General features: G+C 46.7%; 1 protein-coding gene across 1 annotated transcript in view; it reads right to left on the bottom strand.

Moving 5' to 3' along the window:
* The window catches only part of OLFM1 (olfactomedin 1), a 50,508-nt gene extending 36,140 nt beyond the window's left edge, over window positions 1–14,368 (bottom strand). The window contains exon 1 of the mRNA XM_081178797.1: window positions 13,730–14,368. Coding sequence (XP_081034923.1) covers window positions 13,730–13,795 — 66 coding nt within the window. The 5' untranslated portion in view covers window positions 13,796–14,368. The remainder of the gene's footprint in view (window positions 1–13,729) is intronic.
* Window positions 14,369–15,299: the final 931 nt, after the last annotated feature.

Raw genomic sequence — 15,299 nt, 5'->3', positions numbered from 1 at the left:
TCCCTTTCTTTTTGACAATACGCCCCCTTCCCTCCCCAGCAAACTCAGCAAAAGAGAGGGAAAAACTCCCTACAATAAGTTTTCAGTACCTCCCTTAACATAAGAACACAAGAAGAGCCTGCTGGATCAGGCCAGTGGCCCATCTAGGCCAGCATCCTGTTCTCGCAATGGCCAACCAGATGTCCCCAATGGGAAGCCCAAAAGCAGAACCTGAGCACAGCATTTATCTCGCCTTCTGCAGTTTCTAGCCACTGGCATTCGGAAGCATTGCTTCTTCCAACTGTGGAGGAAGAACATAATTCTCAGGCCTCTCCTCCGTGAATTTGTCTAAACCTCTTTTAAAGCTATCTAGCCCTCCCTAGTCCCTGTTCGCTTTGAGGACCATGGCTTCAGTTGATTGGAATAAGCCCTCCCTAGGCAATGCCTAAGCAGCTGAGGGTTTCATGAGATCTTTAGCAACATTCCAGCTGATCAGGCTTTGTGCCGTTTAAGAGCAAAATGAGAAACTTGGATCAGTTGGAAAGTTGCTAAAGATGTGAATCGCAAGACAAACTGCAAAATAGTCATTCAGTTGGACTGGGGGTGGGAGAGTAAGCTTTAAGAATATAAGACGAGCCTGCTGGACTGGGTCCATCTACTCCAACATCTTGTTCTCACGGTGACTGAACAGTTGCCTGTGGGAAACCAGCTAACAGGATTTGAGCAGAATAACAGAACTTCCCTCCTGTTATTTCCAGCAACTGGTATTCAGGCGCATTGCTGCCTCTAGCTGTGGAGACAGAGCATAGCCACTGTGGCTAGTATCTACTGGTAGCTTTCTACTAAAACTCCATGAATTTGTCCAATTTTCTTTTAAAGCCATCCAAGTTGGTGGCCATCACTGCCTTCTGCAGAAAAAGCAATTTCCATGGTTTAACGATGCACTGTGTGATGCAGTCCTTTCTTTTATCTGCTCCCTTCCTTTCCTTTCTATACTTTCTCTTGAAGTTTTGGTTATTGACTGACTCTTCCCCTAAAAGAACTTGGGGTTTCAGCACCCCAAGATCACTGGAGACTGAAGGGGCTTCCTGCGTCATCCTCTGGCATATGGGCCTTGGCACAGAGTGTCTTCACAAGCAAAGCTTGGACTGATCCATGAGATGACACCAGCTCAGGTGTCTGCCTCATAAATCAAATCTGATGGCACCTGACCAAATAACATCTGCTTAATTTATACTGTTAGGTTTAAATTATTCAGGACTTGGACTCCATGTTTTAAGTAGGGTATTGACCACACTGGAGCATGTCCCGAGAGGAAGGGGATAAAGATATTGTGTGGCCTTGAAATCAGGGCCAGCGAGGAAAAGGTGGATGGGGTCAGTTTATACTTGTAGCCAGAAGAAGAGACAGGGAAGAGATTATTAGATAGCTTTATTCATTTATTTAAATTTATATTTAATAAAAGGAGCCCAGGGCGGCAATCAGGAAGCGATAAGACAATAAAAGCATGCTAAAAAGAATTCCAGTACACATGCAGACTGTGAAAGATCTCCACTTAAAAGGCTCTTCAAAAGGTCTTCAGTGGTTGCCGAAAATACAGCAGAGATGGAGCATATCTAACACCCAAGGGCAGGGCGTTCCAAAGGCAGGCAGCACAACACTAAAGGCCTGATTCCTATATTGTGCATAAGGGACATCCTGGAGTGATGCAGTGGCGGAGCTTCATGCTCCGGCACCAGGGGGCGGAGCGTGCCACCCGTAGGGACGTGACGCGTGTCTGGGGTGTGTGGTGTGCTGCCCGTAGGGGTGTGACGCCAAGCGCAGGTGGGGGTGCAGCCACAATGGCACCCTGCTGGGATCGCACTGCCGGGGGCGGTGCACTCCCCCTGCACGCCTCTTCCTCCGCCAGTGGGGTGATGGCATCTACAGAAGGCTCGATTGGTGTATCCAGGTCCTAAACTGAAGCAGTGCCTTGAACTTAGCTCATTTGCTGTTTGGCAGCTAATTTCCATTTTTGCTAGCAGAGTGTGTCCCAGATATCATGCCTGCCTGCCTCTAGCCATGCTATGTTATAAATTATAATGATGGCCCCAATCTTGCCTTGCCTGTTAAGGCACCTCTGCTCTTGATTCCTCCCCGCACCTGTGTGTTATCAGCATGATGAGAGGAGGATACCTGTGGAAACGGAGGAAGAATCAAATGGCAACCCTCCAGTCCATCACTTGAGGTAGCTGCCTCATCTCATGAGCCAATTCATGTCACATTTCACCAACTTCAGCTTTCACCAATAAAGAGAGAGAGAGAGAGAGAGAGAGAGAGAGAGAGAGAGAGAGAGAGGTCATTTTCAGCCTCAGGTTATATTTATTACTGGTCTTATCTGTCCTCATAATCAGGATTAGTGTCCTTGTGCAAAGTGATGCCAAACTAATTGCCATTGAACTGAATTGGACAGGTGAAGAGCGTAAGAGGCATTGACCAGTGGAGGGGTATGTCTCTCTCTCTCTCTCTTTCTCTCTCTCTCTCTCTCTCTCTCTCTGTGTGTGTGTGTGTGTGTGTGTGTGAAGAGGGCCCAAGGTTAGCTTATGAACAAGAAGCCATCCATTTCATTTGCTTGGCTGTGTATTCACACTTTGGCACCATTTGGAGATGATCCAAAATGTCGGGGTTCAGGGTTCATGCTAAGTGCAAACCCCGTGTTTGATATATCAATTGCTCAGCTTGTGGAGCACTGCAAAACACGGGGTTTTTTTGCTGCAAAATGCTGCAGGGGAAAAATCCTTGGTGCCAGTTTGGAGAGGACCCCAAATTTGGTGGGCTCGTAGATAATTTTTCTGATCCACACATGGCCTTCATCTGTTTTGCTCTTTTATGGCCAGGTGGCAAGGAATAACATGCGGCATGATTATTCCCCCCCATTTGAGCCACAGGCATTGCTGGAATTGATTGAGCAGCAAAGATATGGAGCTGGTTGGCCTGATCTGTGGCAGAGAGGCAAAATCTGAACTCAGTCCACCACAATCCAATATGCAACTTGCCCATTTGAATTGTTGCCCCTGGGTTAAGGGCTCGTCCACACTTTCACTTGTTCAGTCACTTTTCTCTGGGAAAACCCACTCTTTATCACTGAATTAGAGCATACGCCGGTTGGGTTTTCCATGGATTGATGTTTGCTCTGATTCAGTCATGAACAGTGGATTTTCCTGGGGAAAGTAGTGGGGCAAACAGAAAAGACCACTCAGACCTGTGGCTAGAAAGCATGGGACAAGCAAAAAAAACCCTCTCAACCCCATGCTTTCTAGGCATAGGACAAGCAGAGAGGTGGACGAGACCCTAGTCACTCTGGCTTCTTTTAGGGCCCCCTGTGCTCCACTAGGAGCATGAAGGCATCAAAAGGTCCCTCTTCTAACATTGGTCAGGGAGCTTGGTGCCCTTCAGATGCTTCTGGACTCCGTCATTGTGTCAAATGACCAGGCATGGTGGGAGCTGTGGGGAGGGCCAAAGAGTCCAGCCTTTTTTCCCACTGCTCAATCCTGCATGGATGAGACCCTCTTTCACAACACTAGGCACCTGGTTCCATGCTGCTTAACAAAGTGGGAGTGCTCAACACAATCCTGTGCATGCTAAGATGAGGCTGGAGATCTCAGTACCCAGTCGCTCTGGGTTCCAGGGGCCTATATATATATATATCTGGGGCCACTTTTGAAGGGAAGTGGATTTCTCCACAAGAGATGACCTTCTTCAATATGAGCTTCCAGAGTTTTTAATCAATACAAATGAGTGAATTGTGTTTATTGCATTATTCCATAGCCCATAACAGAATAGAAGAAAACACCAAGACTTTCATAAAAGATAAACAGAACTTTGCTTATAAAACACACACACTTCTTTCTAGTCCATGGCTGAATCCTGTATCCATTCTGTCCTTCCCTCTCTTGGACTGTTGGTGATGAAGAGAGGAGGCTTTTTAGCTGGCTCTCTAGGTAGACACAACACCTAACCATGGGCTAATTTCAAGGTGCTGGTTTTGGTGCATAAAGCCCCATGGAGCTTGGGACTAGGATGCCAGAATGATTGTCTCACCCCTTACACACCCTGTCAATTACTGTGCTCTGTGGGGGAGGGCCTTCTGCAAATGCCATCTTATCAGAAGGTCTGTTCTGCACAGTGAAAGGAATCAGTTCTTTGGCATTGCTGCACCTTCCCTTTGGAACTCACTTCCCTTTGGTATTAGACAAGCACTGTTTTTGGCATCCACTGAATACCTCCCTCTTCCTACAAGCCTTTGAAATGGAGATATTTCCCAGTCTGCATCTGCACCATAATTGTTTTAAAGATGTTTATTATGATTTTATTGCCTGTTCTTTGCCACTCCAGGCTCTTTCGAGCGGAAAGGCAGGGATATAAGCAGAGCGGAAGGAAAGGAGGACCTTTTTTCTGCCTTCCCTCTTCCAGCAACTCCCTGAAGACTGGAGAAGAGACCCTCTTAAGAATATTTTTTTTTGGGGGGGGTAGGCAGGGGAAGGACTAGACCATGTGAAAAATGAACATAATATTTTAGCTGCAGTTCATTCATTTTCAGCTTTGTATTCTTGTTATAAAAAAGTGTGCCTAGACATTCCGTTGTTGCGCCCATAACCTAAGTTTAAGGTGCCATTTAGCTCCTAGGTTTCATATCTCAGTTTCTAACACTGGATATAAATTAAGAAATCAAGGCGAAAGAGAGCGAGCGAGCGAGCGAGCGAGAGAGAGAGAGAGAGAGAGAGAAGCAGTGGACATGCTTAATTTAAGCTCATTCCTTCATTCCTTTTCATGAGTCTACTCTGAGTATAGCTAGTAACACAGTTTGACTCCAACACTAGAGGAGAGTGTGTACCCAAAATGCTTATGTTATAGGTTTTGAGGGGGCAAGGATCCCCTAAACTCCTGGGTGCCAGATCCTCCCCAATAATTCTTGGATTTAGTAAAAGTTAGAATTAATCAAGGTTTGATTAAACTGTACCAAACTTGGAAATCCCTATACCCTGCTAGTGCTAATGACCCAGGCCAGCCTAGCAGAGCTCGATGAGTGAGGACACCCTGCCCTGGGCTCTGGGTAATTAGCAAAAGGCAATACCAGAGATAGGTGGGGAAAGTTTCCTGGGTTACAGTGGGCGATGTGGTAAGCAATATAGGGAAAGAAGTGTTCCTTTTGCAAGCAGGAGGGGCCCCAGAGAATGCAGTCAGGCAGTCTGTTTTATGCTGCAGAGAGGGTCAGACATGATGTTTGGGGTCTCTTGGAATCTGAGGCTACAGCAATGAGAGAAACAGGACCCTCTTGGGATGTAAATGCCCTGCACTCTCTCCATCTAGGTGCAGGTTGTATGTATGTGTAAATAAACCACTTGCAACCAGTGACGGATTTATGTATAAGCTAAACAGGCTATAGCTTAGGGCCCCCCAAAAACCTGGATGTACATTTCCAAAATATAAGATAAAAAACAAATGAAATAAAACCTACACACAGAAACAGTATTTTGTGTTGTGTAGGCTCCTATTTGTTGTGTGCAAATGGCTTTAGATACCTATTAAAAGGTAAAGGTAAAGGGACTCCTGACTGTTAGGTCCAGTCGTGGACGACTCTGGGGTTGCGGCACTCATCTTGTTTTATTAGCCAAGGGAGCCAGCGTACAGCTTCCGGGTCATGTGGCCAGCATGACTAAGCCGCTTATGGCGAACCAGAGCAGTGCATGGAAACCCCGTTTACCTTCCCGCCGGAGTGGTACCTATTTATCTACTTGCACTTTGACGTGCTTTTGAACTGCTAGGTTGGCAGGAGAAGGGACCGAGCAACAGGAGCTCTGTCGCGGGGATTTCATAAATTATTAGTTTCATAAATTACCATATAGCATATATTCAACACAAAACAACAATTTGTTGTTGACAAAGGACAGCTGGACATATAAAGGGCCCAATTACCTTCAGTAGCTTAGGGCCTCATCAAATCTAAATCTGGCCCTGCTTGCAATCCCTGGAATCTCGCTCCACTCATGGAGATTGGGGTGGCATGTAACATTACATTAAGGAAAATTTCTTGCAAAAATGTACATGTTTGGGGGCATATTAGGAGAGAAGTGTGTGAAAACACAGGCAAATATTTACAAGGGGTATTTCTTTTTTGCATATTGATGCAGAAATCTCAGGGGTTGGGAATAAAGTTATGACGGGAGAAATGAGAAATGGAATGAAATAGTCTGATTCAGGGGAAGGGGTGGCAAAATAAAGCAAAGGCCCCCAAACACATCCTACCATAATTGATTACTATAAAGATTACTAAGATAATGAATGCAAAGTGATCTGCACACAGTTTGCTAAGTGCTACTCATTACCGACATGTTTAGTGCATTGTCTCAGTTTATAGGTTCCCACACCTCATAAGAGAACAGGTCGGAATAAAGCAATCAAAAGCATGAAAATACCCAGCTCAGTCATGGACTTGCTATGAATAGAACAAATCTAGAATGTAAAAAGCTGCCTTATACTGAGTCAGGTCGCTGGTTCATCCCGCTCAGTATTGTCCACACTGACTGGCAGTATCTGTCCAGGGCTTCAGGCAGGGGACATTCACAGCCCTACCTGGAGATGCCACTGGGGATTAAATTTGGGACTTTCTGCATGCAAAGCAGGTGCTCTACCTCTGAGCTATGGCCCTTGACCACCAAACTAAAGAAGATTCTGTTCCACCTGATGAATTAAGTAGGAAGGAAGCAAGCTGCCTGATACCGCGTCAAACCCCAGGCCCATCTAGCTCAACTCTGCCTACACTGACTGGCAGCAGCTCTCCAGGGGTTCAGGCAGGGGACATTCCCAGCCTCACTTGGAGATGCCATAAGGAATTGAATCCAAGACCTTCTGCATGCAGAGCAGGTGCTCTACGAGAGAGCTGTGGCCCTTAGTTTGGAATGAATTGCTGAATTAAATAGGAACCTTGAAAACATCCTTAGGCAGAGTCAGACCATTGTTTTTGTCTAGCTAAGTACTGTTGATAGGCTGCGGCTCTCCAGGGTTTTATTTCCGTAGCCTTAGCTGCGTGTTATCAGGGACTGAACCTGGTTCCTTTCATCACTGTTGCTTTTTAAATAAGATTTTATTCAGGTTTTTTGGGATTACAATAAGATAAAAGAAACAAATCTAAATAAAAACGAAAACAGAGGGGGGGGGGAAAGAGAAAAGGAAACTAAAAAAAATAGGAAAATATAAAGGATTTCCAATTTTCCACCTGTCAGTTACTTAAGGAAATTATTCAAAATATTCACTCTAGAATGACACCCAACCAATCAACTTTCTGTTAGGCAATATTTTCCCAGTCTTCAGACCCAGACAGTTTCCCTTTCACACAAAACAGATTTTCCTTTTTGTACAATAAAGTCCAAGAATATATTTATAATAATTATTATTAATAAATGCCAGCAATAGATTTTCTCTAATCAAATCAATTCCTTCCAGCCTTGTCCACAAAACAGTCTCCCCGCTGTGATAATATATGAAATTATATTCCATAGTTCTTTACTTATTATGTATTAATTAGATTGAACCCAAATCTGTATCTTCCATTCCCATTTCCTGTTGTATTTGCAGTGGTTTTACATCTTGATTTTAAAAATTATCCCTTCCATTTATGCTTCTTTCATTATTTTTTCCAAGAAAAGTGCCAGAGGTTTGATAGCTTTCCCCTCTGAATTCATTCCAAGTTGTACACAGAGTCCTTTCCCTCTCAACTCTATCTCTGCCAGCTCAGAATGTCTCTCCATCTCTCCATCCATGGCTCTATTCCACTCCCCCAACATCACAGCTCCGCCATCTGGTTGTTCCGTTCCTTGAGACACCTGTGTGAAGGACTTTTCCATTTTACCATCTGTTGCCTCCAACTCTTACCACCTCGCCCTCCTAATTTAGCAATCGTTCATACTGTTCTACAAAGTTTCTGAGTCCTCTTTAATTCCACTTCCCATTTCATCCTTCTCTGATCTGCTTTCATTCACCATTTTATCAGAGACATCTGGTTGGCCATTGTGGGAACAGGAAGCTGGACTAGATGGGCTGTTGGCCTGATCAAGCAGCCAGGCTCTTCTTATGCTCTTATGAGCTGATCTTCCTACTCTACTCAGGCATGTGCTGTAGACTTTAGGGGGTGGAGGTGTGATCAGCCTTCTCAATATTCCTTAGCAGGGGGCTCAGTCCCCCAAATACTGAGAGGGTGAAGAAGGCCGAATTGCCAAGCCGAGCACAGCGTAGCATCAATGGAAGGCTGCAATGGCCTGCACAGTGTCAGGAGATACTGTGGGGAGATGCAAGGTAGCACCTGCTTGTGCAACATCTCCTGACACTAGTGGAAGGCTGAACTGGCCTGCACAGTGTTGGGAGATGCTGCACAGGTTTGTGTGACCTCATGCTAGGTCGTGCCAGCCCCTGCAGCATCTTCTGACACCATGGGGACCAGTGAGGCCTAGTGGAAGGCTGCACCGGCCTGCGTGGTGTCTCCCTACACCACACAGGCTGGTCCAGCTTTCTGCTAGGATGCGCCGGTCTGGCCTGCATAGTGTTGGGAGACATGTATGATGTCACATGAGTGCAACATGCATCACCCCCCCAATCTTTGGGTCAACCCGGTGCCTTTGCTACGCTATTGCAACGTCTGTTCCATTGGCTCCGAAAGCAGAATGCATATTCTTGCATTTAGCCATGAACACTGTTTTTCTGAGCCATCATGGACAAACACAAAGCTTTCCCCATGGACCAAAACATTCTATCTCCTTAAAGGTCAATGATGCCTTTCTTGTGCTGGTTTTCAGCAGGGATGGGGAGACAGTGGTTTGGAGGAGAAAGAGAGAGGCCAGGAGAAGGAATTGGAAATGTAGATTTGGCACAGAAATATAAATGAGATCCTACAGGCAATGGGGACTGGGTGGAGTCTGGAACAAAGCCATTAGTGAGGACTGTGTGTGTCAGGTGAGCAAGATTAATGGAAACCTGAAACCCTTGCAGAGTCCAGGAATTAGAAACTGGGCTAGGTGGTGAAAGAGCAAGAGCTTCAATTTGAACAGCCCAGGAAGATTCCTTTGCAAAAATCAAATAGCATTGAGTTAGCAAAGCAAGGAGCAGGAACATAGGACCCTTGGTCCATCAAGTTCAGAATTGTCAACATTGACTGGCAGCATCTCAGCAGGGTTTCAGGCAGGGAAAATTCCTGACCCTACCAGGAGATGCCAGGGGCTTAATCTGGAATCTTCTGCATGCAAAGCAGATGCTCTGTTAGTGAGCTACTGCCCTCCCCAGGAACATAGGAAAGCTGTCTTATACTGAGTTAGATCATTGGTCCATCTAGCTCAGCATGGGGTCCATACTGAGTGGCCACAGCTCTGCAGGTTTTCAAGTTGGAGCCTTTCCCCAGCACTGTCTAGAGATGCAATTGGGGCAACTGCCATCTGGGACTTTCTTCACACAAAGCAGTTTATCTACCTTTAAGCGGTGGCCCTTCACCTCTATAAAGCAAGGTTCCAGTCCTCATTGTTCTGGACAAAGGGTGAGATTACAATAGAATTTAGAAAGTTGCCGTATACAGCAATGGACTATCTATCATCTATCTATCTATATCTATCATCTATCTATCATCTATCTATCTATCTATCTATCTATCTATCTATCTATCATCTATCTATCATCTCTATATCTATCTATCATCTATCTCTATCATCTATCTATCTATCTATCTATCTATCTATCTATCATCTATCTATCTATCATCTATCTATCTATATCTTCCTATACCCTTATATTCACCAGGATTTAACTGGGAGCCTGGAGAAGCTTTAGCTGTGTCCAGTCAGATGTATGGTCAGAAATACGTGTGAGAGAAGCATTTCCTCCAGAAGTGAGCTCCCAACACCGCCCTGCTCCTTCTAACTTGGAACTGTGGAAGTGGAAATATTTCCACAGCCCTCGCCTCAGATCTATTTGCATGCCCAACAACCAACTACAGCAGACAGGAACTTTTGCTATTCTCCTGGAAGCCCACACTACCACGGCTTCCAATCCATTACACAATATTCACACAATAAATCTAGGCTAGGTTTGAGGTGCTGGTATTGGTGTATAAAGCCTTATGCAGATTTTCCAAAAGATCACACCATCCCTCCTATATGCCCACTTGACTGCTGTAATGGGTAGAACTGTCACTGTGACAAGTGCCACATAATAACCATTGTGCATTTGTAAGGAATTGATATTTTAGTGTCGCAGCACCTACACTTTGGAACTCCCTGCCTATTGAAATTGGGCAGGCATCTTCACCTTCTCTTTTCGGCACCTGCTAAAAGCATTTGTGTTTAGACAAACCTACTTGGAAGTTGCTCCAAGTTTTAATCTGATTTTACCCTACTGTTATTTTAACTTTTTTGGAAGTCTTAAATTACTGTTAATTTTTGTTATTGGTTATTTTATTCGCCTATTTTTTTTGGGGGGGGACTACATTGAGGTTGTTGTTTTTTTAAAAAAATTAAGCAGTGCATAAATTTCATGAAATAAACAAATAAAAATCCCCTACATCTCCAACCAACCCCTGTGTTGTGCAGGAGAAGGCACCCTGCAGACACCGTCCTATCAGGAGGTCTGCAGGATGCTGGAAGTGGGCCTGCAATGGGAATGGAGCAGTGCAAGCCAGGAGAATGAAACCCACACATTCAGAGACTTTCTTTCCAATGCCACCATTACCACACCAGCACTTTTCAGGCAAAGAGCGCACAGAGGACCAGGAGACACCCTCCTCCAAATCTCACCTCAGCCATAAATTCATTTCGGCCTATCTGCCACCCCCCACCCCCTGTTCAGCCTGCATTGTAGGGGATAAGTAACAACAATATTGAACTGCCTCTCAGAGTTGTTATGTAAGGATGACTGAATCCCTGTAACATGCTTTCAGTACCGTAAACTGTTGTGCAACTTGTGGTCATCATCAGAGATGCTCTGGTTTGGAAATAACAACAACATTAATATTAATCTCTGGATATGCATTTATCAAATAATTCAGTTAATGGGAAGCTGCTTTGTGCAGAGTCCAAACATTGGTCCATGTAGCTCAGTATTGTCTACACTGACTGGCAGCAGAAGCTCTCCAGGACTTCAGGCAACACCACCTGGAGATGCCATTGGGGGTTGAACGTGGGACCCGCTGCATGCAAAGATGCTCTGCCACTAAGCTATGGCCCTTCCCTTAAACAAAAAGTAACAACCTAGTCCTTATTGTTCTGAATAAATAGGAATGGGGTAACCTTCTGCATACAACACAGATGCTCTGCCACTGAGCTGTGTGGCCCTCTCTCCTCCCCCCCTAATAAATTAAGATTCATGGTTCTGAGTAAAAGACTAATTTGAATAGGAACACAGAAGACTGCCTTGTACTGAGTTAGACACTGACTTGCAGTGGCTCCTCAGGGTTTCAGGCAGAGAACATTCTCATCTCCACCTGGAGATGCCATTGGGGATTGAAGCTGGGACATTCTGCATGCAAAGCAGGTGCTCTGCCACTTGAGCCATGGCCCTTCCCCAATTAAGCATGGTGTGTGTATGTGTGTATAATCATTGATTTCTTATTATTGTCACCACCATCAGTCTCAGGACACAGGAGACAAGCCATGCCCTTTCTGCCACCTGGTTCACCCACCACCACCCATCTCTGGGGTATATGCAATAAACCTGAGAGTGATGCTGAGTGAAGCCTGTCCCTGTCTCATTTGTCCTCCTCATCTACTTTCCCACCTGCCTCTCTCCTCACTATTCCTGTGTCCAGATGCAGAATGCAAGGACCTGTTCCCCTCCCTCTCTCCCTGAAAAATGCCTCCATTGTCCTTGACCAAAAGATGGGGAGGGGTGAAGAACAGGTGCCTCCGATCATAAATGCAATTTGGAGGAGTATGGGCTACACTGGAGGAGTGGGGGTGGTGGGTAGGGAAGGGGCACCAGCTACCAGTTTGAGACACCCCATGAAAGAAATGCCTCCCCTATTCATCTATGGGGGTAGGTGGGAGATAGAGAATTGTACAACTCAGCAGGGATACTTTAGCACAGTGTTGTCTCAGCACATTAACAGACCAGCTGCTCTTTGTCAATTTCAGGGCAAGTCTTTCCCGTTTCACCCTTGCCTTTGTCCAACCCTGGGACATGCGCAGTTTCCCTTAATAGGCATGATCACCCCCCTCTCTCTCCACACACTCACACCGAAATTTTGGTTGCCAGGTTCAAGCCTTCTTCAGCCTCCCCCCACAAGCCAGACCTCCCCACTCCCAAACTCTCTCTCCCCATTCCTGATTTTTTTTTTTAAAACCCACATCCTTCTAACACCCTCCCAGTTAGCCACCAGTCCTCTGTATTATTAACAGACCTGTGTTGGAAGCAGTTTTAAAGATGTGTTCCCTTCAATACATTTCAGGTTCAAAGGAAACCAGGCAGGGAAACAAGGGAAGGGATGTAAAAGGCAGGAAAATGGCAGGATTTCCCCCTCTGAACAGAGTAGAAAACAGGGATTCTTTAAGAGAGGGTCCTATTCTTATTCCTATTTACTCCCTTCCTTTCTCTCTTTAGACACAGCTTGGATACAGCATATCCAGAGGACTTCTCACCATGCCCTCTCCCCAGCACGGGATGGAAAAACGGGCTGAAGAAAAGCAAATAACTCCCTATGAAAAAAGTCATCTTTTTTCTCCCTTGCAGACTCATTTACCTGGTTGGGGGAGGGGAAAGTGAAGGTGGGGGAAGGGCTCCCACACTCTTCCAGCAAGAAACATCCAAGTGGCATTTGAATACCACTCTCTACAAATCCCAACACCCTCCACTTCCTTTGATTTTTCTTGAAAGGGTAGGAAAAGACACAGGTTGTAGAATCTGAACTTGGAAGCATACATAGTCAGAAGCATTGCAGGGGGTTGGAGTAGAAAACCCCTCGGGTCCCTTCCAACTCTACAATTTTTGAAATCTATGAAATAATAGATATTTTGAGGTCTGCAGCTCTTTTTCAGTTTCAAGTCTTGGATGCCCATCTCCTCCTGGCTTATCCTCTTGCTAAGTAACTTGAGAAGTGTCTGCCAGGCCAGATTTCCTTTAGAGGCTTCCCCTAGAAGCAACGCCCCCATTTCCCCCCTCCCTCCCTTCCTCCCTAGCGTCCCATCTGCTCCGCACCACTCCCAAGCTTGTGGGTGGTGGGGGAAGCACCCAGCACCCGTCTTCAGGACATTGGATAGCTCCTGACACCACTGACCTCAGTCTCCTTTCCTTCCCACTCTTTCGCCCCAAACGAAAAGTGCGAAAGCACAACAGAAAAAGGGACTCTGCCCTTTGGGGCAGGACCTCAACTTTTAATTGAAGTTGCAGCTTGTGTGCGCGCGCGGGGGAGCATTCAGGCATCTGATCTCCAAAGATGCAGCGGTTCTCCACAAATGAAATACATCAACCTTAGACATCCCCACCCTCTCCAGACCAATTTTAGCCCCCCCGCCCCACAGAAGGAGGAGAAAATAAAATGACCTTTAATGGCATGCTGGTTTGGAAATGTGGGGTGAGGGGGAAACGGTGGAGAAGGGACAGCTGAAAAGCTTCTGTGCTTTTGTGTGTGCGTGTGTGTGTGTGTGTGTGTGTGTGTGTGTGTGGAGTGGTGTTGGTTGTGCATGGCATTAATGGGAGGGGGAAGGAAGGATGGGGTGACGTTAGGGTGAAAGGCACCTACTTGGGTGAGTTCTGTGCCCATCAGGAGGAGGAAGAGGAGGCTGAGGAGCTTGCTGGCGGGTCGCATGGCTCTTGCGGGGGGCTCCAGGCTCGGGCATAGACTGAGCCGCCTCGTCCTCGGGGCTTGGTGGGGTGGGGGTCTCTTCCTTCCTGCTGCCGCCGCCTCTTCAGCTCCCGGATTCCGTCGCAGCCCGTTGCAAAGGATGCTTCGCTGCCTCTCTTGAGGAGGTTCAGCACCACCCTGGGAAGGGACAGCGACCAGCTTCAGCGGCCCCGGGCATCTTCCTCTATTTCTGGCAATGCGCCCCCCAGTTCCCCTCTATCTCTCGTCCTCTCAGAGCTCTTTCCTTTCCCGGTCTCTGGTTATATGATTCCCCCCCACTGGGTGTTTCAATGGCTCCCCTGATCGGAAAAGCATCGGAGAGGAAGGATTTCAAGCCAACCCCAAAGGATGGTGTGTCTTTCTCCTTTCTCTCTCCTGCCAAAAGTTTGCCTTGGAAAAAAAAGCGGGGGGTTGAGGAGGAAGGAGGAAAGAAGGGGGGGGGGGGCTAAAGTAAGGATTAAAAATAAGAAAAAGAGAGAAAGAGAGGAAGCTTTGCAAGGCACTGACTGGGAAGGGGGGGGCTGTCGGAGCAGGATGTGACATCAGCCAAGGCGGGGTGAATTTGACTAAACAGAGGGAAAGTGAGGCTGGATCGGGTGGGTGGATGCATTGGGAGGGAGGGGAAGGGGGCTGACCAGGGGTCCAGGGTGTTTGGAAAGACTTCCCCTCCCCCCAGATCGAGAACAGCTATCTATGGTCAGACCTCCACTTCTGAAGATGCACCCCAGCTCCATATGGGAAAACGTAGACCCTCCTCTAAACCTCCCGTTTCAACTACGCTTCATGCCCTCCCCACCCCAAAATTCCCACGGATGGGGGAGTTCAGGGGCAGATCCACGTGCTCAGTGAACCTTTACTGGAGATAAACTGGGAAATACTGGGTGCTCCCCCCTCCAATAATGACAACTGCTTTGCTTTGAAAATGCAAGGTGAAAGAGCTTTGTGGGTGGGTGGGGGGCAGCGACTGAGTGGACACGCCCTGGCAGTAATAGCCTTCCCAGGAGGAGCAGTCCCTCTGTGGAAGAGAGGTAGCTCAACGTACAGGACACCTGCTTTGCATGCAGAAGTTCCCAGACTCAAACCCCAGTTGCATCTCTAGGCAGGGCTGGGAATGCCCCCTGCCTGAAACCCTGGAATTAATGCTGAGATATAAGGCAGCTTTCTCCCTTCCTGTTTCAGTTCTTTATTCAGAACCATGAGGACCAGAATCGTACTTTATATTTCTGGGACGATGCATAGCTTGGTGGAAGAGTACCTGCTTTGGTTGCAGAAGTTCCCAGGTTCAAGCCCAGTGGTGTCTCCATATAGGGCCGGGAAACCCTGGATAGCTGCTGCTGCTCCCAGTCAGTGTCTGCACCACTGAGCTAGTTGGACCAGCATGACTCTGTATAAGGAAGGTTTCAGAGGTGTACCTAGGGTCCCTTTTGCCTTTGGCAAGCTGTATCAGCACCCTCACAGGGGAAAAACC

Source organism: Podarcis bocagei, assembly GCF_964188305.1.
Source record: "Podarcis bocagei genome assembly, chromosome: Z".
Lineage (NCBI taxonomy): Eukaryota > Metazoa > Chordata > Lepidosauria > Squamata > Lacertidae > Podarcis > Podarcis bocagei.
This window is presented reverse-complemented; position numbering and strand designations above follow the sequence as displayed.